The sequence below is a fragment of the Gopherus evgoodei genome, chromosome 1, assembly GCF_007399415.2.
Source record: "Gopherus evgoodei ecotype Sinaloan lineage chromosome 1, rGopEvg1_v1.p, whole genome shotgun sequence".
Lineage (NCBI taxonomy): Eukaryota > Metazoa > Chordata > Testudines > Testudinidae > Gopherus > Gopherus evgoodei.
The window spans coordinates 54662976-54690733 of NC_044322.1; the positions used below are offsets into that span (position 1 = coordinate 54662976).

The 27758-nt window shown below is 40.9% G+C and overlaps 1 protein-coding gene across 4 annotated transcripts; it reads right to left on the reverse strand.

The window, feature by feature from the left end:
- Window positions 1-27365, reverse strand: CDADC1 (cytidine and dCMP deaminase domain containing 1). 4 transcript variants are annotated; one of them, XM_030564848.1, is made up of 10 exons: window positions 27106-27365; window positions 19362-19456; window positions 16302-16479; window positions 14706-15284; window positions 10535-10584; window positions 8771-8937; window positions 8052-8241; window positions 6773-6824; window positions 4392-4489; window positions 1-171 (listed from the first exon to the last, which is right to left on the reverse strand). In XM_030564848.1, exons 1-9 carry the CDS (start codon window positions 27233-27235, stop codon window positions 4416-4418), a joined length of 1515 nt encoding a protein of 504 aa, XP_030420708.1. In that variant the 5' UTR covers window positions 27236-27365; the 3' UTR covers window positions 1-171; window positions 4392-4415. The 4 variants fall into 4 exon arrangements, with proteins under 4 accessions (XP_030420708.1, XP_030420728.1, XP_030420719.1 ...); XM_030564868.1 differs by lacking the exon at window positions 1-171 and adding an exon at window positions 21353-21400 and having other exon boundaries at window positions 458-4489; window positions 27148-27228; XM_030564859.1 differs by lacking the exon at window positions 1-171 and having other exon boundaries at window positions 458-4489; window positions 27148-27365.
- Between the last annotated feature and the right edge of the window lie 393 nt (window positions 27366-27758).

Sequence of the window (27758 nt, forward strand, 5' to 3'; positions counted from 1 at the left end):
AATGTCATTATACTGGGATTAAATCACACTTCTGCAATCAAGCCAATGCTGCTTCTATTATTTTGCTCTTCATCACAGCTGTGGACTTCACATGCTGAACAAGGGAGGTCACCCCACTTGGTCAGAACGGACGGAACAGAGGAAAGAATTTTAAGCTCTCCAGTGTGATGTCTAGAATGAAATGGAGAATGTTAACATCTCGGGAGGTGGAGGCATCGGTGTATAAAATATGCGCACACACACACACAGAGCTGAACCACTAAGTTGTGTCAGCAACCCAATGTCATTATGATGTGATAAATGCCTCACTCATACCACAAGATGGCACTAGAGCCAGGTTTTGTGGATGAACAATATTTCACCAATGTAGCTTTATATTTAGCAAATGAAGAAGTGCATGTATTTCAAAACATTAATACTACTCTTAATAAGCCAAAGCCACTTGAAAACACTTCAGTACTTATCTTTAGAGTAATTTATTACCAAAAAACATGTATTGCTATAAGACAGACACCAAGAATGATCATTTCTGTAATTCTTATCACATCAGAGACAAGTTACTGATATTTACCATTTCCGATATACTTGTTCTCACATGAGCTGAACAGACCAAACAAAACCCCCATATGTAGAAATTTGACACTTTAATATAAAATGTAAAATAACATTTTTTTAAATTTAAAGAGCAGGTGTGCTAAAGTGGTATCTTTACATAGGATGACAGAAAATTCTTCACACACATGCTCAAATAAATGCTGTAGAAAACATGGACGTGTTCCTTGCATCTTTCAATGGATAAAGCACACAGCAGCATCTAAATTGGCCATGATTTGAGAGGCACAGTGACCTGGGGACACAATGTAGCTACAAGCTAAGGTAAGGGTCCAGTCCTATGCACAGAACTTTAATGGAGTTACATGTGCAAGACCAGACTCTTCAAAACTTTGAGAGTTTCAGAAGGTGAGTCTGAGCTGTAGCAATAATATGATAGAACTCTGTAGAAATGCAGACCCCACACACTCTGTGTTAAAAGCAATTATAAAATGTCACCATCAACCTCTGCACAACAAAATCTGTACAAATAATCCAAAATAATTCCCCTTTTTAAAAGCAATTTTTACAAAAATAAAGGTTTCAAATTTAAAAGAACTGAAGTACAAACCTCCACCATGATTCAGACTTTGAAGTTTTATTTTAAAAGAACTGTCAAAGAACGTATCTTCTCATGCATTTTCTCTTTGCCTCTATTGTGATAACTATCAGACCCTTGTTCCTTACAGTTTATAACAGCCGCTTCAATGGTAGACACAAAATCTGTTTACTTACAAAAATATATAAGTCATCCGATAAACATACTAGTTTATTATTGTAGGGTTACTAATAAATCCTCAGCTACTTGTGCAGTCTGTAGAAAACCTGAAGGAACATCAGACCGTTAGCTACAGAAAAAAATGCATGTAAAGAATTACATGAAGTTTGCAAATAGATTAGGGAAAAGGGTGGTTCAAATTTCTTTGTTTACTGTATTAACCTTGACAGTGTCCCTTTAATACATAAGGATACTTAAGATTAATTTAATAAATGTCAAAAGGGGAAAGAATGTCCCAAGACTAATTTAAAATTGACTACCCATGGTTTAAAAGAGAATCTATTTTCACTGGAATACTGGCCTGCTACTGCTCTCAGAATATTTTAGTACAGCATTGTATGCTTTAAAGATGGCTTAACAGTTTGGGTCACATTCTGCTGTCTTCATTTAGCTCTAATGCTGCAACTGGATCTGTGCAGGCCCCTGAAGCCAAAGGGGCTAGACGCAGGCACAGAGATCCATCTGTGCGATCCAGGTACAAGAGCAAGGCCTCTGTTTTACCTAGTGCATGAAAGTGCACATAGTTAGTGGCACAATGACAGGCAAGTTATTTCAGGTCATGGACTTCCTTCTGCGTCACTGAAACCATGCTAAGGAGCTAGTACAACAAAGTTCTCATTAAGCCCTAGATTCTGCCACCATTATTTACAATGAAGTTGGCTTCAATAGGATCACTTGCCAAGAGTCTGGCCCGATGAAATGAAGCTGTAAACATCTTAATCCTGAAATGCACTAACACTTGCAGCATCACATGGACATTACTCAACACACAGATGTTAGTGGCAGAATGTTCTCCACCCAAAACACACTTACATCATCTGGCATCAGACAGTTTCCAGAATATTTTTTTAAAGAAATTTAAACAGGCTGAAGGGAAACAGCAGCTCCTGCTATTCCACTGAGGGCTACATTGTGACTCAAGGGAATAAAAGCTCCTGTAAAGGCTCTGTACCAGCTACCCAGACCATAGGTCCCAAGCATTTAGGAGTAAGCAGGCACCACAAGCCCATAAGAATCACAGCAACATGTTGCATCTCAGGAATACACAGGCAGCAACTCTGCGCATCTAGAACCAGAACCTAGAGACTTTAACCAGAGACCATGAAGATTAAGACTTGAGACCCTCTGCCAAACCATGTAACAATGACACAAAAGCCTCTCAGTAAAAGATATGTTACATGACAGATGTCTGCTAAACAACCTACTGTCTGGTGAGCCCTGTCTACCAGCATGCTAACTTTTTAGAAAGACCAAGAATTTGAGACTCCATATATGGCTGCCATTGTAGGAAAAATGAAAGCTGAAGGTCCTGTATATTCTACAGTTCACCAGGGCAGCTGGAAACGAGTAACAGAAAAGAGCAGATACAGACAGTATTGAAATTACTGGCATGCCTTGCTCTGCTTTGCAGTTTCACTGCTATTTAAAAGCATACCATGGTTTTTATCAGGTGTAATGTGTGTAGTTATAGTGGAGATTGTAGTGCTACTGCTGGGCGAGAAAATTCTCTGTTAACAAGCACCTATGTTTCCAGTATTACATTTTTTCTAAAAGCCTTGGCTGCCCCCAGGGTCTAGTCATGATCAGCATCATCATGGGGGAGACAGACTCAAATTTGGATTCCCAGCCTGGGAACCTGCCCTCCTGCTGGGTTTGCAGGAGAACGAGGAGGAAGAGGAGCTACTAGTTAGTGAATTGCTGTTACAAGTGGCTTCTGCCAAAATGTATACCTTGCTAGCAATAGAGGAGGGAGAGGTTTTAGGAGTTTACACTTGGGAGCTTGGCATGGGGGAGTGAAGGGAGAAGGATTCCTGGGACATCTGGATCAACTGTCAGTCAAGTCATGTTCAAAACCAGCAAATGTAGCTTGGATGGGTGGTGGAATTAACCTCTGACCAAAAAAATTGAGGATGCCCTTGTATTTTGACAGAGTACAAACACCTGTCACTTGGTAACTGTACACAGTGCCACCTCAGAGCCATTAATGAGATGGGTTTGTAAGTTCAGTCTGGTTTCTAATACACTTTCCATTCTCCTGTTTTAATTATCAGTATAGTATTGGTCTCTATGAGAAACCATTCTGTCTCACTGGTCCATGTCTTCCTGTCTAACAAGGGACATAAGGAAATCTGGTAATTTAGCCAGTGAGTTTCCTATAGGACAATGACTGTTCTAAGATATTGTTAATGATGTCTTAAAAAATTCTTCCTATGTGATCTAAAAGCCAAGCATCCCTGTGTGTTGTACACAAGGTAAAGAGTGTGTCACATTTGAAGTCAGCTAGCTCCAGTTTTTAAAAGAGTGACTAACTGATCCCCATACAGGAGTATTCAACTGAAGTCCATTTTTAAAAGCATCCATAACAAATAAATTCAATGCAAGAGAATGCTGTCACAGAATAGCAACTCCTACTACTATTGTAGAGAGAAATTTATGAAAAACACTAAGGTTTATCTGGGAGTCATTTATCTAGTGAGGACATTCAGTGACTTTATAGCCCTCATACCAGAGGATTGAAAATCAAAATTAAACCTACTTTAGTGCAACACAATTACAGTTACTGTCTACAAACCATGTATGCTGTGGTATTTCCACAAGCAGAACACGTGAACAATCAGGCCTTATCATTTCTGCAAAGCTGTGTTCTGACTGCCTGAAGCATGGCAATCCATTCCTGCAAGCCACGCAGATGCCATTTGCTATTTTCCCCCAAAATTCTTCTGTCCTATGAGCAATGAGCTAGTTTCCAGTCCTCTGATCTGAATTTTTATTAACAATGACCAGCCAGCAAAGCAATCTTAGTGGTGGCCACCAAATTCATTTTGTATATGATATAAGCAGCATTTTTCCAGAAATTCTTTTCATAAACATCTAAATTAAAAATGCTATAAAACATTTAAGACATCATAAATAAACTTATTCTAAAAAATCTCTTTTCAAGCAATCAATAAATAGAACCCAACCTTATTTGCTAGCACAAACAGGCTGGATCATAAAAGTGCTATGGAGAATCTGCAGAGACCTTGCTTGTTTCGTACTTAGTTGCTCAATGGTTTCCAAGGCAGAGCTTCTTGCTCTGGTGCTGCTGTTCATCTAGTGATTGTGTTTTCTGTATGCCATCTAAAACACAAGATGTTTTAAAAGAATATTAAATATACATTAAACACTCAAATGTATTGTGACCATATCAGTGCTTTTGTGCCATGTTGGTCTCAGTATATTAGAGAGAAAAGATGGTGAAGTGGGTCCAATAACAGATATTAGTTCATCCCCTTCTTTCTGGGGATAATTAAGCAGACTCAAGCCCTAAGAGATACCTATATAAAGTATCAGGCAACTGAGAATTATGCAGCTATTGGTCCACTGAAAGAATGCTGGTGACATGCCAGCACATGCTGTTCGTATAGTCATTAGCACACAGTGATGGGAGTTGAGAGCTCTAGATCAAAGTCAATCCTTTTTTATTTGCTATAACACATGGGTCTGAGTCTGGATCCAGGACCTACACAGATCTTCTTCTTTCATATGTACTCCAAGTTCCCAGGGAAGGCACAGGTCAATGCCACATTCCCAACTATGAATACTTGTTCACAGATTAGAGTGGGTTTAAAACTGCAATCCATTAATTAAAATATTTAATCTACTTTAGGATAGACAGACACTCTACGCAGGCACAGCATTGTGTGTGCACACAGCATTTTAGGATTCTCATACCTTGGGCTGAAAACAGAGATAGCACATTCAGTTTCAGCAAGGATAAGGGAGCACCTTTCCCCAGATGGAGGAGCTTACTCCACTTAAGCACAGCCATTGTGAGGTAAGCAGGGATTTGGAGCAATCAAATTTTTGAACTGCTCCGCTCCAGCTCCGGGCAAAAACCTACTGGTCCGTGCTCCAGCTCCGGGCTCTGCTCCAAAGCTCTGGAGGTAAGTATACTGAGTGGCCCAGAATGTAGATGGTTAAAAACTCAAGGGCACCACATTAAAGGAATTAATATTTGGAAAATGACCTGTTGACAACAGCTGTCAAGCACTGGGACCTTATGCACCTCCTCAGCTAGGGTTGAAAATAGTTTAGTTTAGGGGTCAGCAACCTTTCAGAAGTGGTGTGCCGAGTCTTCATTTATTCACTCTAATTTAAGGTTTCGTGTGCCAGTAATACATTTTAATGTTTTTAGAAGGTCTCTTTCTAGAAGTCTATAATATATAACTAAACTATTGTTGTATGTCAAGTAAATAAGCTTCATTTAAAATTAAATTAAAATGCAGAGCCCCCTGGACCAGTGGCCAGGACCCAGGCAGTATGAGTGCCACTGAAAATCATCTTGTGTGCTGCCTTCGGCACGCGTGCCATAGGTTGCCTACTCCTGGTTTAGTTATTGGAATTCTGCAGTGGTTAGCAAACACCCATGTAATATCTGATGAAATACCCTCAGAATTCCTGATCAAACAACTGAAGAAGAGAGTGCCCCTGAGAATCGATCTCAAATTTCACATAGACCTCACTGCATGCTGGAGTTTAGTCAGTGCTCTGTGGCCTCTCACAGACCAGAAACAAACAGTGAAACTCCTAACTGTGTATATAGTATGCAGACTCAGCACTTTAAGTCAAGGTGATCCCAGTTACCTGCTGGAACAAGATATCTAGCATGCCTTCTGCATTGTGTGTTACAAGTATTTTGGCTCTGTTTACACCATTTCCAAACCTGATTCAGAGGCATTCCAAGGGCTAACAGTTGATGCTAGTTTGTTGCAGTGAATCATTTCCCCTAGCGCAGAAAAGGCCTTAGCATTACACTGACTTAATTCTTGTCTTTGGAAAGTGACAGCTCGCTTGGCACATACACTTGCTTGGGGTTGAAGGAGTGGGAAACAGCTCATATTCAGTGATCGGGGGACCAACTGCCATTAAATGCAATGGAAATGAGAGTTGCCTGAGAAAAAGTGATTAAAAGTATTGGTGCATTTTTTTATTTATAAAGCGTGGACAGTGGTTTGAAGTTTTGAAAGCATAAAGTGACTTCAGAGCCCACATCTCACTGAAAGTCATTGGTACTTGTGCTCCAAGTCACTTGAAGGCTTTCCAAACACTCTCCCAATAGGATGGATTCATCAGTGCAAAAACTAGGATACTATGGATAACTTACATACCTGAATAAAGCACTACTGGATATTTATGTTGCGTGGTGGGTACCAGGTTTGGTTTTTTTTAATGAATACAGAAGTTTTATACTCATCACTAGTATCTAGCTGAAAGTTTATATAGGCATGTTGTCTCTGTCAGAATTTGAAAAGTGAGCTATAACCTTGCAAGTATTCAGGGTTTGTTTTCAAAATCTGTTGTATTTATTGCTTGTATGTAATTGTATGTAATTACTTACAATCTGTTACTACAAACACTTACTTTCTCTGGCTGTGGGCTCATGAACATCAATGTGGGATGGGCTTAGTTGCCACTGTGAAAAAGAAAAAAAAGTTTCATTTATTTTAGAGGACAAAAACAAAGAATGGGAGGAAGAGGACGTTTGGGATATTACTTCATTTTAAGGAAGTGAGCTCCTCTGACACTATAAAACTACAAACAAGGTTTGCTTTCTTTTCACACGTCACCTTTTGAAGGAAAAAACTATTGCTCTGTTAAAACCGTATGGCCACAACTTCCACTTATGAGGTGGAATTGCCTGCCAGAATGGGAGAGTTGCACCAACATCCATGATCTTGAACACCTACAAGACCCAGTGCCTCAGAACAGGCGCCTAGATCCACCTTCCATGCTATGCACTGTGACTCCTCCAAGAACTATGTTCTCAAATGGGCCCTTCCAGTGGATACCTCCAACCCCACCCCAGTATATGAAGAGGAGGGTTTGGAGGAGGTCACTTCATACAAAAATACCAGCTGAGTTAGCAATCTTATTTAAGGGAAAACTTTGTAGGGAGATACCATGGAGATACTCCCAGCTCTGTCTTTGGTCTGCCCCTTTTCACTTTGCAGGGTATGCACCATATACTGTCCCTTTAGATGGGCTTCCAAAGGATCAGGGGAGTATGCCATAGAGCCCTTCTCTTTCTTCTCTACATCTACTCTGTGTGCATATGCCCTGGCCTCCCCACATGGTAGCAGAGGGGACAGTTGCACTCATAACGAAATACTGAAGATTAGAATCTTGGGGAGAGTGTGTCATATATATTTTCCTCAGCTCCCAGCCTGTTACCAAAAACCCAGATTTTGTGGGGAGGGTTGAAGACAGGACTTTATATAGTTAGGAAGGTCCCATTTTAATCTCCCAGAAGCACCTGGAAGCATTTACATTGGAAACTGATCTTCCAAGCTACCGAAGGCAGGAGAGGATTCTGTCTGAGCTTGTTGAATCTGGTCAAGTGGCAGGAGAGTTTTTAAAAATGGCCTATTAATAGCAAAATGCTCCTATTGAAAAAACTGTATCGGAAGGCTTGTCTACACTAGCACTTTTCCCATCACGGGTCTCACACTAGCACAGAAATGTTGCAAATACCAGTGTAGACAGAATGCAGGCATTTTTACTCCCATCTCTTTGAACCCTTCTCCAAGCAGGATTAGGCAACATGATGGTAGAACTTCTGCATCTTGTCTTCACAGCTCTCCTAACATTCCTGTACACTTGAAGATTTTTTTTTAAAAATTCTGTAGGTTCTATCATTTACCGTAAATTTGCTAACGCCTTCAAGTTCACGAAACTTCATGTATGATATGTCTGCTTTCTTCTTTCCAACATCTACATCTCCTACATAGATTTGCTTGATGCCAGCACCTTTGATTAAAGGCACACATTCATCACAGGGACATTTTGTCACAAAAATCATGCTTCTCTCTTCTGGTTTTATTTCTTGACACCTACAAGTAGTCAGAAAAAGATTCTGAAATTAAAAACTCGACCATTCTGAATGGTGGTGATTTAGGCTTATGTGGGCGAGCAAAGAAATTCTGTTAATCATATTATAATCTGCTCTTCGGAGCAGGATTGTTATTCCTACCAAACCACATGGGAACAAGAGGACACATTTGGTTAGGATTTGCTATCTGAATGACAAACACAGCACTGTTAAAGACTCAGTATTTACCATTCTTCAGTGTTTCATTTCAGGACAACGTGGTTATGACAGGTGGCAGAGATGGTGACTGTTGAGATTTAATGGTACCCATCACACAACACAAGAATGAACAATTAAGCCAAGTCTTTCACAGTTTTGAAGAATTCACAGAACTTACTTTATCTGTGAATGTTCAAATTTTACATTATGTTTAAATGTGTAGTTTGATTGTACATAGCACCTTTCATAATCACATCATGTCTGCATCTATCAGTTGTTCATCTCTGAACTGCTTTTTTCTTTTCTGATATTAAAATAATAGATTCATATACCTGAACGTCAAGGCGTTCTGTTCAGCATGTATGATGTATCTGAACTTTCTGATTTCTCTGTCTTTTTGTTTATCATCCATGTGTGGAAAATCAGCATATTCAGATCCAACAGGAAAGGCATTATAACCACAGCCCACAAAATACATGGCTCCTGTTCCATCACAGCTCTGCAAAAGTGAACCATCAAGATTGATTTAATATTCAGTCTATTTGAACATCTGCAGGGGGCTGCCCAATATACCTATATTTAATTCAGTGTTCAAATTCTGAGTTGTAGAAACTATGAGTTAAAGCTGGGCTTTCACTAGCAGTATATTGTGCGTGTGTACTGGTGGGGGTTCATATATAATTTTTCTGTTTGTGTTATAATGTGACCATCCAGTGCCATCTATCTCCATATCCATCCATGGCACTGGATGGTCACATTATAACACAAACAAAATAAAAAATGCAAGTTACCCTCATTGGCTACTTCTTGTAAGCAGCACTGATAGAGGCAACAAAAAGTATGAATGACTAAGTCATTAAGCCAATATGTAAGAGCAGGAAAGAGCAGCTACAGGATGAGCTCGAGATGCAAAAGCCTTTATTTGGCCATTACATGGAGATCTATCAGATGGCAAACATGTTGATAATAGTAAAGAAGTTACGGCTGAAATTAGAATAGTTTGTGGTACAACTGATGACCAGAACGAAATAATCCAAACTGAGTGCTAGAAAATACATCATGGAATAATCTTGTACTTGCAGGAGGACTCACTACCTCTTTTAATAGAGTAAGAATAATCAAAAATGGAAAAGACCTATGAAATGAGCTCTAGCACAAGGAAGTTTATGCCTGGGCATGAAAAGAAAAGGAGAGTAATAACATTCTACATTTATCTTTCTAGTGCCATGTGAGGAACCAAGGCATAAAATCTGAGGCTAAAGTTCTGTGACTCAAGTTGAGGCTCCAGTCCTTATTTTGCTCTGCAAATTAATTAGTCACTAAATAGATGGGGTTCTCAAAAAGTACTGCTCCACTGAAGAGCAGCTAGAACCAAGAAAGCAAACTGAAGCAGGAGAAACAGCAGAGAGACATATCTACGATTAGTTAAGATCCTTTTCCACAGAAGTAAAATAACCTGTCATTTCTGATACTTCCAGCACTGCTAGAGTTATTTGTTGTTGCATCACAACAGTATAGTTCAGTACACGAATGCATTTTGTCTAGGTTTACCATTTGTGAGTCAATGCTGCACATTAGCATATGCCTTGTTTTGGCATTTTTCCATTCTCTCAAACCCTACTCTGAGCCAAAGAAGGTACGCTCCCCAGACATTTGCTGCAAAAAGCCCAGTGTGGCATAACACTACAGTTGCATCAAACAAGGATTTGTCAGGTAAACTGTTGCCCTTTGACTTCTCTAGGGGAGAAGAACTGAATGGTGACATTGTTGAACAGCACATGTTGCTGGATTAGTAGTACTGGCAAAGCTTTGTAGCTGGGACACTTGGAATGACCGTAATTCTGTTACCATGGAGTCTAACAGATGAGAAGCGAGGCACAAACATTGTGGCATTTACCAACTCAATCATACTAATCCATTCTGACAGCCTAATTATCAACCAAAAGTTAATTTAGTTACCAGAGAATAAAAAAATGCAGTTTTTAGTAACATAATGCATAAACACCTCTCTTTTGCAAAGTAATATAGTCAATGCTGAGCAAAATTGAAGTACAAACTGCCAGTGTGAGACAAAGTGACAATTTTTCCATACTCACAGATTTTCCTTCTGCCCAAATAACAGCTCCAACACCTGTTTTGTGATCCTCTAAAATATAGAATGTATAAGAAGTAATAAGTAATAGGCACTTTTGTAGAAAACTTCCATTTGGAAATCTGACAGCATTACCTAACAATTAATGAATGACACCTCATGGCACATTGAGACGTATTAGCTCCACTTTGCTGATAGGGAAAATGAGGCACAGAAAGATTAAGAAACTTACCAAAGGTTTGCAAATCTATGACAAAGACAAGAACAGAATGCAGCCCTCCTGACTCAGGCCTGTGTCTTTTCCCCAACACCTTAGCTGACTAAATAATGTAATTACTTTACAGTGTGGAGAGATATAAGCATTGGGTCTCTTTTGACAGTTATTAGATACTACTAAGGCAAAGTGTGCTAAGAAGATAGCTACCTAGAAACACTAGGTGCTTTGTGATTATTGGCTTTGGCCACCCTACACAAAGCAAAGGACTTTGTGCTGGGAATCTAGCTCATAGCACCAAGGAGTTTAATGGATGGCAGAAGATCACTTGGAAACTTAAAAAAGAAAAAAGAATTAATCAAAATTTATTTAAAAGACAAACTTTTTAAATAGCCACATACAGAATCAAGCTCAAGTACAGTAGAGTTTTGTAGGCTCTCTCTTACACACTATGCAGGAGTTTGAACAGAACTTTCATTTAAGTTATTTAAAAGTCTTCCAAGCTATTTCTGATGGGAGGCATTTTAACTGGTTAAAAATGGAGTGTGCTATGGTGGTAAAGAACAATATGGCTTTCAGTACACAACGCTTCAACCAGTGCTGTTTCAATTAACTATCTCCCAGCATTCTTGGTGCCATGCAGAATTCAGCACTTACAGGGGGACTTTCCTGCCAAAGAAATGTTTTTACCAGGTCTTACAAATTATTGACATGTTTTTCTCAGTTATTCCTATATATTAGCCAGCATGAATTGTTCTCCTTCCTTTTATCCCCTTTTTACCACATGGTATAACTAATGCTACAGGTCTATTTCAATATCAGTTAACACAGGATTAGGATGTCACTGCAGGCCTAAATAGGACAAGCTGGGTTGGACATAAACACTTATCCAGACAAATATCTGCAGTTAATAAAGGTAAAACAGAAGAACGATTTGTGGCTGTAAACCTTCTTCCTCAAGTTTTATATCCCCCCTTACCTGAATCAATCAGTGTTCTTTGTTTAGATAATTTGGATGATGTTCTCTGGTTTATAAGATAGTTATCATATTGTGGTCTAAAACTGAGTCCAAAGGGCTATGCAGCCCAGGCTTGAGTCATCACCAGGTTACAGGGAGTTGCCTCAACTTATCCTGGCATGTGCTCCCTACTTTGATCCTTTTCTCTCTCGATTCTGTGCCAACCCTGCCTCCTAACTTTCCAAAATGAGTATTCTGTCAAAGGGCACAATTTGCAGAAAAGCATAAAGCCAGGCTAGAAAACCTATGTTTAGGCATCTAAATAAATGGTGCGGTTTTCAAAGTGCTTAGCACCCAGCAGCTTCTTTTGACTTAAAGTTGCAACTGTAACTGAGGGCAGAACTGGAACTTTAAACAAATAAAATTTTTCAGAGAGAGGCAAGAGAGCTAGAGTAGGAGTTTTAAAAATATGTAATTTAAAGAAAATTCTTCATTACGGCTCTAGAGCAGGTTGAAAGGATACAAGACACATGGGTGCCACATATGCTGTGGGCATAGGGATGGAGAGTTCCTGTTAGCCAATACCTATCATTCTCAGATATTTTCCTATTTTATGGTTATTGAGGAACATGCAGACGGATGCCAGACCTGAACAGCATCCCAAGCCCAAACCACTATATGTTCATCACTCATCAATTCAAAAATTGGTGCTGGAAGTGTAGGAAGAGTTGATTTACCAATCCGAATTGAATGGAATTCCTTTGCTTTTGCATAAGTGCCACCAGAGTCATTTGAAAGAAAAGACAGATTTCCGGAAGGAATTCCTCCTGCTGTTCTGGAGGCACAAAAGCCTTGAGGATAATTAGGAACTAGACAAAAGAACTTTCTAAACCTTCCTGTGCCCAATTACATGCAAATACCAGAAATCTACCTCAGATTCCCTGGAAGAGAGGCTGGAATAATGAACCAAATTTTGCCCACCTGTACATGGGTGGAGTGCCCAATAACTTAGATGGAGGTTACACTAGCTTATGTCAGTGCTGCATTTGGTTTTGGGGAGCAGTGGTTTACCTGCAGAAGGAAGTATGGGAACTACCCTTCCCGTAAAAATTATATAGTGCCAGCCAGGGCATCTACGTCCTTCTCCACTGATCTTCCTGTGGTTTGCATGTCATTTATTTAATATAACACTTTAATTATGACATTATCAAGACCTCTGATGGTTACACCATTTCCAGGACTTTCACAAATACATTAATGCATAAACTGTATGTTTTGTGGCTCTCAACTGTGCAGGTGGCAGGATGTAGAGGGTTTAGGGGCTTATGGTGTATGATACCATGAAGAATAAATAGTTTGTGCTTCTTGAAGCCAATCTTATGTAAAAACCCAAAGACTTATGCCAAGGTCTCTTGCACACTAAGCAAACTTAGAAATGGCAAGGAACAGGAGGCTGGATGAAAGATCCACAGGTTAAAGGTGGTATGACTTAATATAAGAAAGTTTTCCTGCGCCCTTTGTCCAACAAACATTCTCTAAGTCCTAGGAGACACTTAGGCTATCTAGTACCAATGCACACTATGCACTCATACACACTATGAAATAACCCTAAAGTGTGCAGCTCTCTAGGTACTTGGCTCTCTCTAGAAGTTACCCTACTGCCATTTGTTATTTTCCCCCCTTGTCCTATAGAAAAAAAGATGGAAGGAAAAAAAGAAAAAACAAAAAACCAACCATACTTTGCTCCAGAAAACCAAACATCTGAGTCAGTCAAACTGATTTTCTTAATCACATCAGTGACTCATGGGGACTAATGATGTGATAGGTGTCAGAGAAAGAATTCTAAATGCGATGAGATCTCTTCACAAAACACAAGATGTAAAAGTTTCTTATTGCCAGGTATGTCCTAGGGGACGTGACACATACAATACTTTAAATGTGCAGGCCAAGGAAAAGGATATATTAATATAAGGGATATATTTACATCCCTTTTCGACAGAACAATTTATATTTGACCTATTTTAAAGTAGTTGAAAAAAAATCAATCTAACCAATTTTGGATGGATTTTTCAAACAAATGCTTTACTATTTATTAATGAAAAAATAAAAAAATAACACTGGCAAACATAGTAACTAACCAACATGGAGGAAGCAAAAAATGAGTAAGTAAAGTATTGTTAATTTTAAGCTTCCTAAGGGTTATAACGTAGAGTATATATTTTTTCTGAGTCCTGAATAATATTGCAAAGAATTTTAGTCTCTAATTGGGCAATTTGCACAAGTCTGCCATTATTTAATTAGCTAGAGAATAAGGGGATTAGAAATCATTGGTATCAAAAGTAGGCCAAAGTCAATTCATAGCCTCTGTCCTCTACTAAAAAAAAAAAAAAAGTTATCTTGTTCTTCAAAACTCCAGAATCTTTTCAAGTCGAATGGTCAGTTGTCAAGTGTGTAGTGACTATCGCTACTAAACAATGGGAATAGGAAAATGCTGTTACACGAAACTAACTAGTATTCTGCTAGTGGGTAATGAACAGATATGGAAGAGCACCTCTATTTCTGTTTATTATTTTCTATTTAAGCGTGTATACCATGCTTACCACAATGCCAACTGATCACCTTTTTGTCAACAAGTGACACCTAGTGTTCTTATATAAAAGATCTTGCAGGGGCTCCAATAAATTAAATAATGCTGTAATCTTTCAGATAGGGGGTGCACATGCTGGCTGAGGCTTTGCCAGTGTAGAATAATTGTACTGTGAAAGCTCCTTCCATCTGAAGAGCTCAAAACCCCTTACAAACATTAATGAAGGCCCCTTGTGAGGTACTCTAAGTGGTACCCCCACTTTACACATGTAGGAACTGACGCACAGAGCAGGTAAGTACCTTGCTCAAGGTCAGATGGGAAGTGTTTGGCACTGCCAGGAATTTAACCAGGGCTCCTGACTTCCAGTCCCATGATCACCACAAGACTGGCTTTTCTCCTATTCACATGAAACTCACCAGTTCGGTACGCCAGTAACCTGGCTTGTATCATACAGTGCCTTGCAATTTCTTGGGGCAAGCTTTGATGGTGCATGTCATTTGTTTGTTGTGATCCATTACAATAAAATCCAAAATGGCCGAAGGTAGGGACACTGGCAGCTACTGTGGCCAAAAGCAGGATGAGATCTTTCATATTTTGCCTAAGATTGCTAAAATACGGATTTTCGCAGAGGTTCTCCAGACCCATAGTCATCAATATTTGCTTGTGCATTTCTTCATTTGAAATTAGGAATAAACTTTCATACTCCTTTATTCTTTCTTGTCTACACTCAGTATAAAAGTCAGTGTTACACCCAGACAGAGTTTTTGCAATTTTTTGAATGAAATCACACTTGTAGGTGGTTTCCTCTACAAACTGCACCATATCACACACTAAAGGCTGAAGCAAGAGACACACACGAGCTCGACTATTTGATTTCAATCTTTCTACTGCTTTGGCATCTAGCTTTGCATCTTCAGTACTGGTAGGGTTGGAAGCTTCATTCTGCAAACTTATTTCAGGATCTGCAGGCCAATAAGAAATTCTGTTCACTCCAGCTGAAACAGAAGATACACATGGTTAACAGGAAGTGTGCAAACACTGGTGTTAAAAACATTTTTCATAACCTTAACTTTAAAACATTATCATAGAATATTGCATTTTGACTCTTAACAACAAGGAGTGGGTGTTCTTCAAACTGCATTTGAGCATCATATGTGCTGGCAAATATCAGCATCAAGGGGTTATTGTGTCTTAAATTAGCTAGTTTCGCTTCTATTATGCTTTTACATTTCTGGCAACCAAAAGGCCAAGATGCACCATCTCCAATACACTGAAGCTAATTGTTTTCTAGATTGAAAGCTTGTCAGGGCAGGGACTCCTTACTTTTATGTCTTGTACCACCTGACCACATTGCCACTGCATAACAAAAAACAGATTCTTATACTGGTGCCCTAGATAGTGAAAAGCAAGGGTTGCTGAAGAACAGTGCAGTCAGTCCACACCACACAAAGACGAAGAATATGACCTGTGAAATGCACTTGGTCTTCATCTTAAATGGAAAAGGAATTTCAAAGAACTGCATCTGAATTCCACACCAACTCACATTCCTCTTTGCTGCAGTTAATACTTAGCATGCAATTGGATCTTCTGGGAAAATTACAGGTAGGCAAGCAGAATGTAACTACCTGGGATAAAACTAACCAGGACTCCCAGGTTAACACTGCTACCCTTGCAAAGTGTCATGAGAATGACAGTGGTCAAAGGCCTCAGTTTTATGTTCAAGCAATGAACACAGTACTGCCACCTAACAGTACCCGAGACACTGAGTGGCTACTGGCTCAGTGAAAAGAGTCCCACTTCCCGAATCACCAGCTGCAGAATAGAGACATTTAATACTGGTTTTCCCTATTGAAAATATCAAGGCTTACTATGCAAACCAATGAGGTAAACATTTACATACAGAACTGGGGCAATCCCCAGGGAGTATGAGTTTTCTGTATACTGTCAGTCATAAGCAGCAAAACATCGAAATTAACATGTTTACCCTTTCCATACTACAGTCTGTAACTTACCATTTACAATCATTTTTAAACAAGTTGAACATGGTTTTCTGGAAAAATAAAGATCACAGTTTTTAAGCCTTGATCCATGTTTAATCAGAGCAATTTGACCAGCATGTAAGTCTGCACTGGAGCAATGTAGACCAACCATTTTTATATTTTTCACTACGACCAGGCCAGTCTTCTTTACCTATATAAAAAGTACATTATTAATTTTTGTTACAAATTAAAAGTTCATAATGATGCCATAGCTCACTCAGAGTGTTCCACAAAGCACGGACTTAACTACACACAGCATTGCACTTCTTTGCATTTTGGGCTATGATAGTGCAGTGATGGTCAAAACATGTTTCATGATCCCAGGATATTGGAGAGAGAAAGTGGATTTATCAGACCAAACTCCACTGATGAAAGAGACAAGCTTTTGAGCTGCACAGAGCTCTTCTTCAGGTCTAGGAAAGATATGCAGAGTGTCACGGGGGGAAGTATAGCTCAGTGGTTTGAGCATTGGCCTTCTAAACCCAGGGTTGTGAATTCAATCCTTGAGGGGGCCACTTAGGGAACTGGGGTTAAAAAAAAACAAAAACACACAACAACAAAAAAACCTGGAGATTTGTCCTGCTTTGAGCAGGGGGTTGGACTAGATGATCTCCTGAGGTCCCTTCCAACCCTGATATTCTATGATTGTCTATGAAATACAAGGAAGACTACTTATGCTAAACAATCTGTTCCATCTTGTATTTAGCTGTGACGCTGTGCAGCTTGACAGTTTGTCTCTTTCACCAACAGAAGTTGGTCCAATAAAAGATAGTACCTCACCCACCTTGTCTCTCAGAGATTAATCAGCAGATACATCTCTTGGTTACATTTCCTTTAGGCAGTGCCGTTCATTATGGGTCTTGGAAGTACATGCTAATCTTTTTTAGTCATTCTACTCATCTACAGATCCTGTAACAAACTTCCAGTCAAAACACATGAAATCTTACTGTCTTTTTTTCTGGGGCAGATTATCCCCTGAAAATCCACAGAGGATGGGACATCCCACAAATTTCCAGTCAGTATCTTCTGAATCATTCCATCTGAGTGAGGTTCATCTCCTTCCCTTCCAGCCACAGAAGCTAAAACCATGGCTCAAGGGATGTGTATGGAAAGGCCAGGGTACAGCCTCCAATCCTAGTCATTGCCTACATTCTTGAATCCTCTCTGTTGCACAGTGAACCCTCCATGTAAGAATGTTGAAGAGTTCAACACACTTATTCACTCTCCCAGGACTGAGGATGAAGTTATGCTAGAGAACATCTGAGCTTCCAGCACTAGTTCTGCCTCTCCTCATTTGTACAGGCTAATCTCCATAGAGGCTTCCTGGGGAATCAGGAAGACAAATCCTCCCTTTGTACATTGCAGGCAACATTTGCTACATCTGGATCATCTGTGTTTGTGGAAAAATAGGACACAGCCTAGCCCAATGAAATTTTTCTAATAATGGCCATCATGGTTTTACAGCTACTAAGAGTGAGAACTGAAAGACTACAGTTGCTTAAGATTTATGAAGAAATTCCATTGTTAGTGATAGTTATGTATCTGGGATTTTTGTATAGCCCCATGTAGCTGCCTACCACCTGCTCTCTCCTAGCCACTTTGTCTAAGTTTGACTTTGGGTTCAAACTTCATAAGGAAGGAGCCCATATCTCCATCATAGGCAGAATCAGAAGAGTGGGTTTGAATACCCTAGAACAACAAGTTAGTTAAATTTGGAACCTATCTTTGAGGCTTGGGTCAGATTTCTAATTACCACCAATTTTTATTTTACCCTCCTTTTCTTGTTCTAATTTATACATGAGCTGTATTGCCGTTTCCCCTTCAAGCAGTTTAAATGAAGAAACAACATTTACACTTGTGTGAAAGTATTGGCACTAGACTAGAGGAGTACATTAAGATTTATCTTAGACTCCATCAGGTGGTATATAGGTATGCAATGTATAAAAAGTTAATTATTTTTAAAGAAGAGTAACAAAGTCCTTGATCCCAAAGGGATCACTTAGAGAGAACCCTGTAACAAGGTGCTTACAAAAAACACCTCAAATTTGAAGCATCACTGTCTTTCAGTTATCCAGGAGACCAGCTGACACAGATAAATACCCTTTTCACTAACACCCAGATATTCTAGCCTTAAAAAGGTGCAATGGACATTTCAAATGGCTCCATGCACCTACTATTCACTCAAGAGTTTGGTTTTTAAATGACAGTTTCCTATAACTATACAAGAAGGTTTGTGTTTTAAAGAAGAGTCTGCTCTGTCGATAGGATCCATGTTTTTAAGCCCCAGTTGTGTGAACCACTGGCCAACTTGGTGGACTACAGGAAAATCCATGGATGTAGACTCCAAAACAAAACCATAATGTTTTCCATAGCACTACATCAGCATACACCCTCTTACCATCTGAGTAAGGTATAGACAGTTCAAGAAATCGTCACATGGCAACACATCAGAACATGTGCTGAAAATACAGGAAGCCACCAGTCTCAAGAGATTCTTTAGCATTTCAGCCCAATTTTTTAGATCTGGGCCATCATTCTGTCACATTTATAACTGCATTCCTATCTTTGTAATTTAATATGTCAGCAAATACCAAGCCTCTTTTGAGATCATACGACCAAAGTTAATGTTGCTGACTGGAATTACTTATCTATTGTAGTATATAGGACATCTCAATTCTTTTCTGCTATACCATTTATAGTACCTTAGACCGAAGAGCATTTACAATAATCCTATTGTTTGAACAAGGTTTGGATATAAACAAAAGTATGTAACTACATTTAAGTTTAGATGGTAAATAGATAGCATTCTTAAATTTTTGCTCTCAGGTTCTGCTTTTATTCCTCCTGCCATTTATTACAGAAGAAAAAATGGTCAGAAATACAATCAATACAATTTTTGTACTTTTAAAAAGTACCTGGAAAGTATTTATTATATGTGTAAATGATAACACACAATAGTCTGGTTAAGTGTATTCACAAAGTGTTAGCATCTTGTTCAGGAAGGACAACAAAACTGCAAGCAATATATTTTACCTGCGATTTCTTTTGCTGTTCAACTGGGGGAAATAGTTCCATCAGGAGACTGAACAAAGTGAAAAGATTGACTTTGGAAAGCCTTGGTGTTTGACCTGTTATCAGAAAAAAAGATGAAAGATAAATATTAACTGATAAAAATCATGTATTGCTTTAATGACTAAGACTCATAACTGGTGTTCTGTAGTGTAGGTAGAAAAAGATGGAATACCTTGCTTAATACACACTGGACGGTAGTGTAGCTTAATTTGGCCCCTAAATTAAATTTTGTAAAAACAAGCATTTATAAAGCCAAATGACTAATATTGATGTTTCCTCTACAGAAAATGTAGTAAGTTGTTTTACACTAGCATGTACTCAATATATAATTTTTCTAAATTTACACACATGTAATTCAAATGCAAATGTGTATTTACATAAAGCGTAATAAATACAAAGAAACAGTTCCATTAATATAAGTAAAAATAGTAAAATAAATATGCAGAATTTAAAATTCAAACACTGCAACAGTATGATCTTGAAAGTGAAAACAAAATCAGTGATTTCCCCTAATTTTATTACCAAAACTGAAAAGAAAAGAACAAGCAAAAATTGTGACTTTTGTTTTCAAAATCAAGAATTCCTTCACACTTTCAATGACCTAAACGTTACTTTAAGCATCTACCATGAAAAAACTTTCCCTAGTCCTGTAGACCAAGCAATGGAAGAGCTAGTGAGGCATTATAACCACACGATGGCCAATAGTAATATTAGTGCCTACATTCATCTCTCCCCAACACCAGCCCCACAGATCACCATGTTTTTCTGGTATTTCCATCAAATGAAGCAAGGAGGAAATGAAACAAATTTTGGCAGAAAATATGATCAGATGCAAATAAACTACAAAGATTTCCTAGAAATTCTACACCAGCCATGGCAGAGCCTAGCGGATCTTTTGCTTCTACTATTGCTGTGGTAAATCCCACTACACAGAACTTTTCTGGAACACAAATTGCATTGTCTACCCAGCTGTGTATAATGTGAGGAACTGGTAACATACTTTTCACAGAAGTCATCCCACTTGTGGGGGGAAAGCAGCAACCACACATTGAGTCCCACTATATTTGGCACATTCACGGAGAAATGCACATTTAATGTGCTGAAAGAAATCCAAGTCACCTCCTGTGAGTCAGACACATGCCTTTAACAAGTGGTGAAACATAGCGAAGTTGCTAGGTGCTCTTGGGTAACAGACTGTTACCATCATCACCACCACCAATGAAACTAATAAAATGTACCACACAGCTTGGCCAATTCTCAAGAAATCATTTTTGGGTCTAGCAGATCTTACAAACTACAGCCTGGTGTGGAATATTCAATTTCTGATCAAGATAACCATGAAATTAGGAAAGAGTCACCCTCAAACACACCTATCCACCACCAATATCTGGGACTCCCTCTATTCAGTATCCAGACCTGGTCTTGGAACATACAGTTCTGGTAGTGCTGATGGATGACCTCCCCCTATACACAGACAGGAGGATGTCTTGGGACTGTCTATAGCAGGAGTTGGCAACATTTCAGAAGTGGCGTGCCGAGTCTTCATTTATGCACTCTAATAGAAGGTTTTGCGTGTCAGTGATGCATTATAATGTTTTTAGAAGGTCTCTTTCTAGAAGTCTATAATCTATAACTAAACTATAGTTGTATGTAAAGTAAATAAGGTTTTTAATGTTTAAGACACTTCATTTAAAATTAAATTAAAATGCAGAGGGCTCCAGACCAGTGGCCAGGACCTGGACAGTGTGAGTGCCACTGAAAATCAGCTCGCGTTCTGTCTTCGTCATGTGTGCCATAGGTTGCCAACTCCTGGTCTATAGCATTTATGCAGTTGGCACAGAATACTACTATTTTGCCTCAGAAACAATAACTGATATGCTTCCATTCCCTCCTTTAAGGATGCTTGGAGAGCTGTGATGAGTAAATGCTCCTCTACGCTTCAGAGCAGTCACCTGTGAAGTCCCACAATGCTCAATCCTTTCTCCCATCTTTTTTAACACCTACAGGAAGGAAGGTGAAAAAAAATGAAAGCAAGAAGGGATAGAAAAGGGAATTTGTATGTATTTATTTTAAAAACAGCCCTAACTGTCTCAGGGAAAGTAGGAAGAACAATTAGACCAGTGGCCTATTTTTATGTTGATTATTTCGGGGGTTGGGGGGAGGAGAGAAGAGGAATGTGGGCATTTGGATATTGTAGCGATAGGTGCTGTTATGTGAATCTAGATAGAGAGACAAGTAGGTAAAGAAATGTGTTTGCATACAATCCAATGTAACTGACCTTTTAAACAACAGTTTATTTTTAGAGTTCTCTCCATAGAAGAATCACAAATTGCATCACAGCTAATTAGAATCAATGCAAACACAAGTAATATGTTACTTACAGCAACAATCACAGAATCACAGGACTGGAAGGGACCTCGAGAGGTCATTTAGTCTAGTCCCTGCATTCATGACAGGACTATATAATCTACCCATTGCTGACAGGTGTTTGTCTAATCTGTTCTTAAAAAGCCCCAATAATGGAGAGTCCACAACCTTCCCAGGCAATTTATTTCAGTGCTTAACCACCCTGACAGTTAGTAAGTTTCTCCTAATGTCCAACCTAACCTGCCCTTACTGCAATTTAAGCCCATTGCTTCTTGTCCTATCCTCAGAGGTTCAAAAGAACAATTTTTCTCCCTCCTCCTCGTGATAACCTTTTACGTACTTGAAAATTGTTATCATGTCCCCTCTCAGTCTTCTCTTTTCCAGACTAAACTAACCCCATTTTTTCAATCTTCCCTCACAGGTCATGTTTTCTAGACCTTTAATCATTTTTGTTGCTCTTCTCTGGACTCTCTCCAATTTGTCCAAATCTCTCATGAAATGTGGTGCCCACAACTGGATACAATACTCCAGTTGAGGCCTAATCAGCGCAGAGTAGAGCAGAATTACTTCCTTCTCATGTCTTGCTTACAATACTCCTGCTAATACATCCCAGAATAACGTTCACTTTTTTGGCAACAGTGTTACATTGTTGACTCATATTTAGCCTGTGATCCACTATGACCTCCAGATCCCTTTCTGCAGTACTTCATCCTAGGTAGTCATTTCCCATTTTGTATGTGTGCAACTGATTGTTCCTTCCTAAATGGAGTACTTTGCATTGGTCCTTATTGAATTTTATCCTATTTACTTCAGACCGTTTCTCCAGATCATTTTGGATTTTAATCCTATCCTCCAAAGTATTTGTAACCTCTCCCAGGTGGTATCATACACAAACTTTATAAGCATACTCTCTATGCCATTATCTAAATCATTAAAAATATTTAACAGAACTGGACCCAGAACTGATCCCTGAGGGACCCCAATTGTTATGAAATGTATAACAAGTGTGAGGAAATTCCTGTTCTCACATTTTCTAAAGAAAAACAAAACAGTACAATAGGTCTACTCTTTATGTAATTTTGGCTTGTAGAGTTTATCCCATTAATCGATATTTCTATTGCATTTATGAATTTCAGAGCCCTCTTGTGGCCAGATTATATATATTCCGTACAGATGGTAAACAAAACTGTGTAGCACAATGGATAGCTTGTATTACATGTTTGAAAGGCACCTTAAACATATTGTGACCTGATTTTCAGAGGTGCTGAACACTTGCAACCCACCTAAGTTAATGTCAGTTAGAATCATAGAATATCAGAGATGAAAGGGACCTCAGGAGGTCATCTAGTCCAACCCCCTGCACAAGGCAGGACCAATCTCCAACTAAATCATCCCAGCCAGGGCTTTGTCAAGCTTGAACTTAAAAACCTTTAAGGAAGGAGATTCTATCACCACCTTAGGTAACCCATTCCAGAGCTTCACCACCCTTCTAGTGAAAAAGTTTTTCCTAATATTCAACCTAAACCTCCCCCACTGCAACTTGAGACCATTACTCCTTGTTCTGTCATCTGCTACCACTGAGAACAGTCTAGATCCATCCTCTTTGGAACCCCCTTTCAGGTAGTTGAAAGCAGCTATCAAATTCCCCCTCATTCTTCTCTTCTGTAGACTAAATAATCCCAGTTCCCTCAGCCTCTCCTCATAAGTCATGTGCTCCAGCCCCCAATCATTGTTGTTGCCTTCCACTGGACTCTTTCCAATTTTTCCACATCTTTCTTGTAGTGTGGGGCCCAAAACTGGACACACTACTCCAGATGAGGCCTCACCAATGCCGAATAGAAGGGAATGATCATGTCCCTCAATCTGTTGGCAACGCCCCTACTTATACAGCCCAAAATGCTGTTAGTCTTCTTGGCAACAAGGGCACACTCTTGACTTATATCCAGCTTCTTGGCCACTATAACCCCTAGGTCCTTTTCTGCAGAACTGCCGCCTAGCCACTCAGTCCATGGTCTGTAGCAGTGCATGAGATTCTTCCATCCTAAGTGTAGGACGCTGCACTTGTTGAACCTCATCAGATTTCTTTTGGCCCAATCCTCTAATTTGTCTAGGTTCCTCTGTATGCTATCCCTACCCTCCAGCGTTTACCACTCCTCCCAGTTTAGTATCATCTGGAAACTTGCTGAGGGTGCAGTCCACACCATCCTCCAGATCGTTAATGAAGATATTGAACAAAACCAGCCCCAAGTCTGACTCTTGGGGCACTCCGCTTGATACCAGCTGCCAACTAAACATGGAGTCATTGATCACTACCTACTGAGCCTGATGATCTAGCCAGCTTTCTATCCATTTTATAATCTGTTCATCCAGCCCATACTACTTTAACTTGCTGACAAGAATACTGTGGGAGACCGTATCAAAAACTTTGCTAAAATCAAGGAATAACATGCCCACTGCTTTCTCCTCATCCACAGAGTCAGTTATCTCATCATAGAAGGCAATTAGATTAGTTAGGCATGGCTTGCCCTTGGTGAATCCATGCTGACTGTTCCTAATCACTTTCCTCTCCTCGAAGTGCTTCAAAATTGATTCCTTGAGGACCTGCTGCATGATTTTCCCAGGGACTGAGGTAAGGCTGACTAGCCTGTAGTTCCCCGGATCCTCCTTCTTCCTTTTTTGCAAGAGTTCAGAACCTTTGAAAAATCAAACCACTTTTTTTTTTTTGTAACTGCTGCCAATGTATATTTATTGAAAGAGAACTTTGTAGGTGTATCAAAGCACCATCATCCTCCCAAATAATCCTGAGGATGCTGATCTCATCCCCACTACAAGATTCAGCAAAAGCAGTGTCAAAGGGCAATTCCTGGCTAGAATATTAGTTTTAGGAATGATAGGAGCCAAGCTCTGAGTCACATAAAATGACATCCAGGAAGTAACACTATCCTTCATTTCCGTATCACTCAACAGCAGGGAAAACAAATGCTTGTTATTTAATTCCCAGGGATTACACTAGCAGAAAGAGAACCAAGGATGGACAGAAAGTTTTCTTCCCATCTGTACCCATCATAAAGACTGGGTTTCTGGGAGGAATTCAAGCAGAAGGCAGACTGGTTCTCTTCTTAAGCAGAGCTTTAGCAGCACCATCTTTATCTCCCATGGTGCTCAGGCAGCGTTAGTGTGGTATTCATGGGCAGTCTGCATATACACCTTATTCCCCCTGCTACATTTGGGTCACAAACACTGTAAGGGAAAATTTGAAGCCAATCAAAATTAGTTTCAGTTAGAATTTCATAATACTCTTGCAAGATTATTTTGCAAAACCTCTATTTAGGCCCTGTTATAGGTGAATCATGCCTGTAGGCATATAAAGGCATATTTAGATTTTTACACATGGTTAGAGTAAGTGTTCAGGTATCATTTGGTCTTTGGATTTAATAAAGGCATTTATGATTGAATTGGTGTCATGGTAATATCCTGTATTAATAATAATTCCAACAGTGTTACTTTTAAGAAAAGGAACACTTCATAATTAAGTACACTGGCTATAAAACCCAGTTAAGACATACAATACAAGGAAAAAAATAAAACTAGATTCCAAACTCAAGTAAGTAGTACTGGCTTAGCAGGAAACCATATAAATAACATTTAGTGGGAAACACCCATTGTTAGTAATGCTAGGAAAACTTCAAGAAGAATGATGGGAAAAATCTCTGAGCCATCCTGCCAGAGGAGCAATCAGCAGGCAGAAATAGACTTACAAACTCCCTAATGAGTGTCTCAAAAGACAATAGATGGCTAAGTGACATTTCTAATCAAAAAATAATTTAAGTGTATTTATCATGTAAAAAAAGAACTACAAAGGAAGATCCGCTAACATATGTGAGAATATATACTCCTACACTTAAAGATCTTGCAATAGCAAATTAGGACCAGTTACCTAGAAAAGATTTTACCATAGTGTAAACTAAAATGAGATTATAATTAGAAAAGATGGCAAAGAGATAAGGGAGCGGAGGGAAAGAGAGAACACAGTCATCCACAGATCTTGTTTTCCAGGGTATTCTTCTGTCTTCTACGTATTTACATATTGAACGGTAAGCTTTTTGAAAATGGGACTCAGTTAACATGCTGTCCATGTCCCAGCTGGGGGAGCCTCCTCCACTGTAGTCACAGATTTTAAGGACCACTAGAGTGACCTGCTTAACACAAGCCAAGAACCTCACCCAATGATTTCTCCACCAAGCCTAAAACTGCTGTTTGAACTACAGCCAGGGGTAAAAGTAAAATTGAAAAACTTACCAGTATGGGGGCCCCAGAAGGGGTGGGGTCGGCTCTGCCCCCCCATAAGGGCTGAGGGTCAGCATCCCCTAGACAACCCTTCCCAGGCTGCCTGGCCCATGCCACCCAGGGCTCCAGCGGTGATTTAAAAGGCCCAGGGCTCCACATGTTGCTGCCACTACTGCAGCAGCAGCCGGAGCTCAGGGGCCTTTTAAATTGCTGGCTCTGGGGCAGCTGCTCCTTTTTCCCCCCACATTGGCAGCCGGGGGGGGGGGGGGGGATAAAAGCAGCAAGGACGATAAAACGCTGCAGCTAGGGACTTGGAAGTGTCAATGACAGGGGGTGGGGACGCAAAAGTGGCAGCACCCTTAAAGGAAGGTGTCAGGGGCAGGGGCCAGTACCGGCAGCCACTTTTTACCAGTACGGCACATCAGACCATACCGCTTTACTTTCACCACTGACTTCAGCACATCTGTTAGAAAGGCACACAACCCTAGCTGATCCACTTCTAGTGATGGAGGACACCAAGGAGCTGCGGAGTAGGTTCCAATTTGGGGAGGGCAGGCAAGTGGGACAGAAGGGGACTCTTGCCGGATCTGCTGCCAGGCTCAGTCCTGGAGGCATGGAAAGATCCCACTTATCTGTCAACCTGGATATCGGGGGCGGGCTGTCCTCTGGGGATACAGAACAGAGAAGCTCTCACCTCACATGCTGTCGGTCTGGGACTAGGGGTGGGGCAGTCCCAGAAGAAAGGACACTGAGGGGCGCTCACCCGGCACGCTGCCGGTCTGGGGGTGGGGGAGGGGCGCTCACCCGGCACGCTGCCGGTCGTGGGGGGTGGGGGAGGGGCGCTCACCCGGCACGCTGCCGGTCGTGGGGGGTGGGGGAGGGGCGCTCACCCGGCACGCTGCCGGTCGTGGGGGGTGGGGGAGGGGCGCTCACCCGGCACGCTGCCGGTCGTGGGGGGGGGGGAGGGGCGCTCACCCGGCACGCTGCCGGTCTGGGGGGTGGGCGCTCACCCGACACGCTGCCGGTCGTGGGGTGGGGGAGGGGCGCTCACCCGACACGCTGTCGGTCTCGGGGGTGGGGGAGGGGCGCTCACCTGACACGCTGTCGGTCTGGGTGCCCGCGGTGCTGACTCTCCGCCCGGCCGCCACTTGTCCATCGCCCGGACCCTCCGCACTTTGCATCGGTCTCGCTGGCCTCACCCGCCCGTTAGCGGCTCGAGCGGCTCCGGCGACTCAGCTCCGCCCCACATAACTGCTGTGGCAACAAACCCCCGTCAACTAGCTAGCGCGGCGCGAGCTCTTGCGTCAGCATCTTTACGTCATCACGGAGCTACTGCCTTAACGGCGAAGGGGCGTGGCCGGCTGGTTCAGGCGCTTGGGAGGGGGAGGGGGAGGGGGAGGGGGAGGTCAGGTCAGGTCACTCCGATGAGCGTCGGTTGGTTGGCTCAGTGTGGGGCGGGGCATGAGGGAGCGGAGCGGAGCGGGCTGCTGTGGGAAGTGGGCGGTTGGCGGTTTCTCATGCTCCCTTCAGCGAGGGCGCGTGGGCCCGGCGAGCCGAACTACTCGCGCACCGGCCACGCAGGGAAGTTTTGGCGCCGCGCTGGCTGGGCGGGATGCGCAGTTTGCGGTGCGATGGTTTTCTGCGTAAACTCGACCCTTTTGCGGGCATATAACGGCTGTCCTGAGCCGTTGGAGGGCCCGGCCC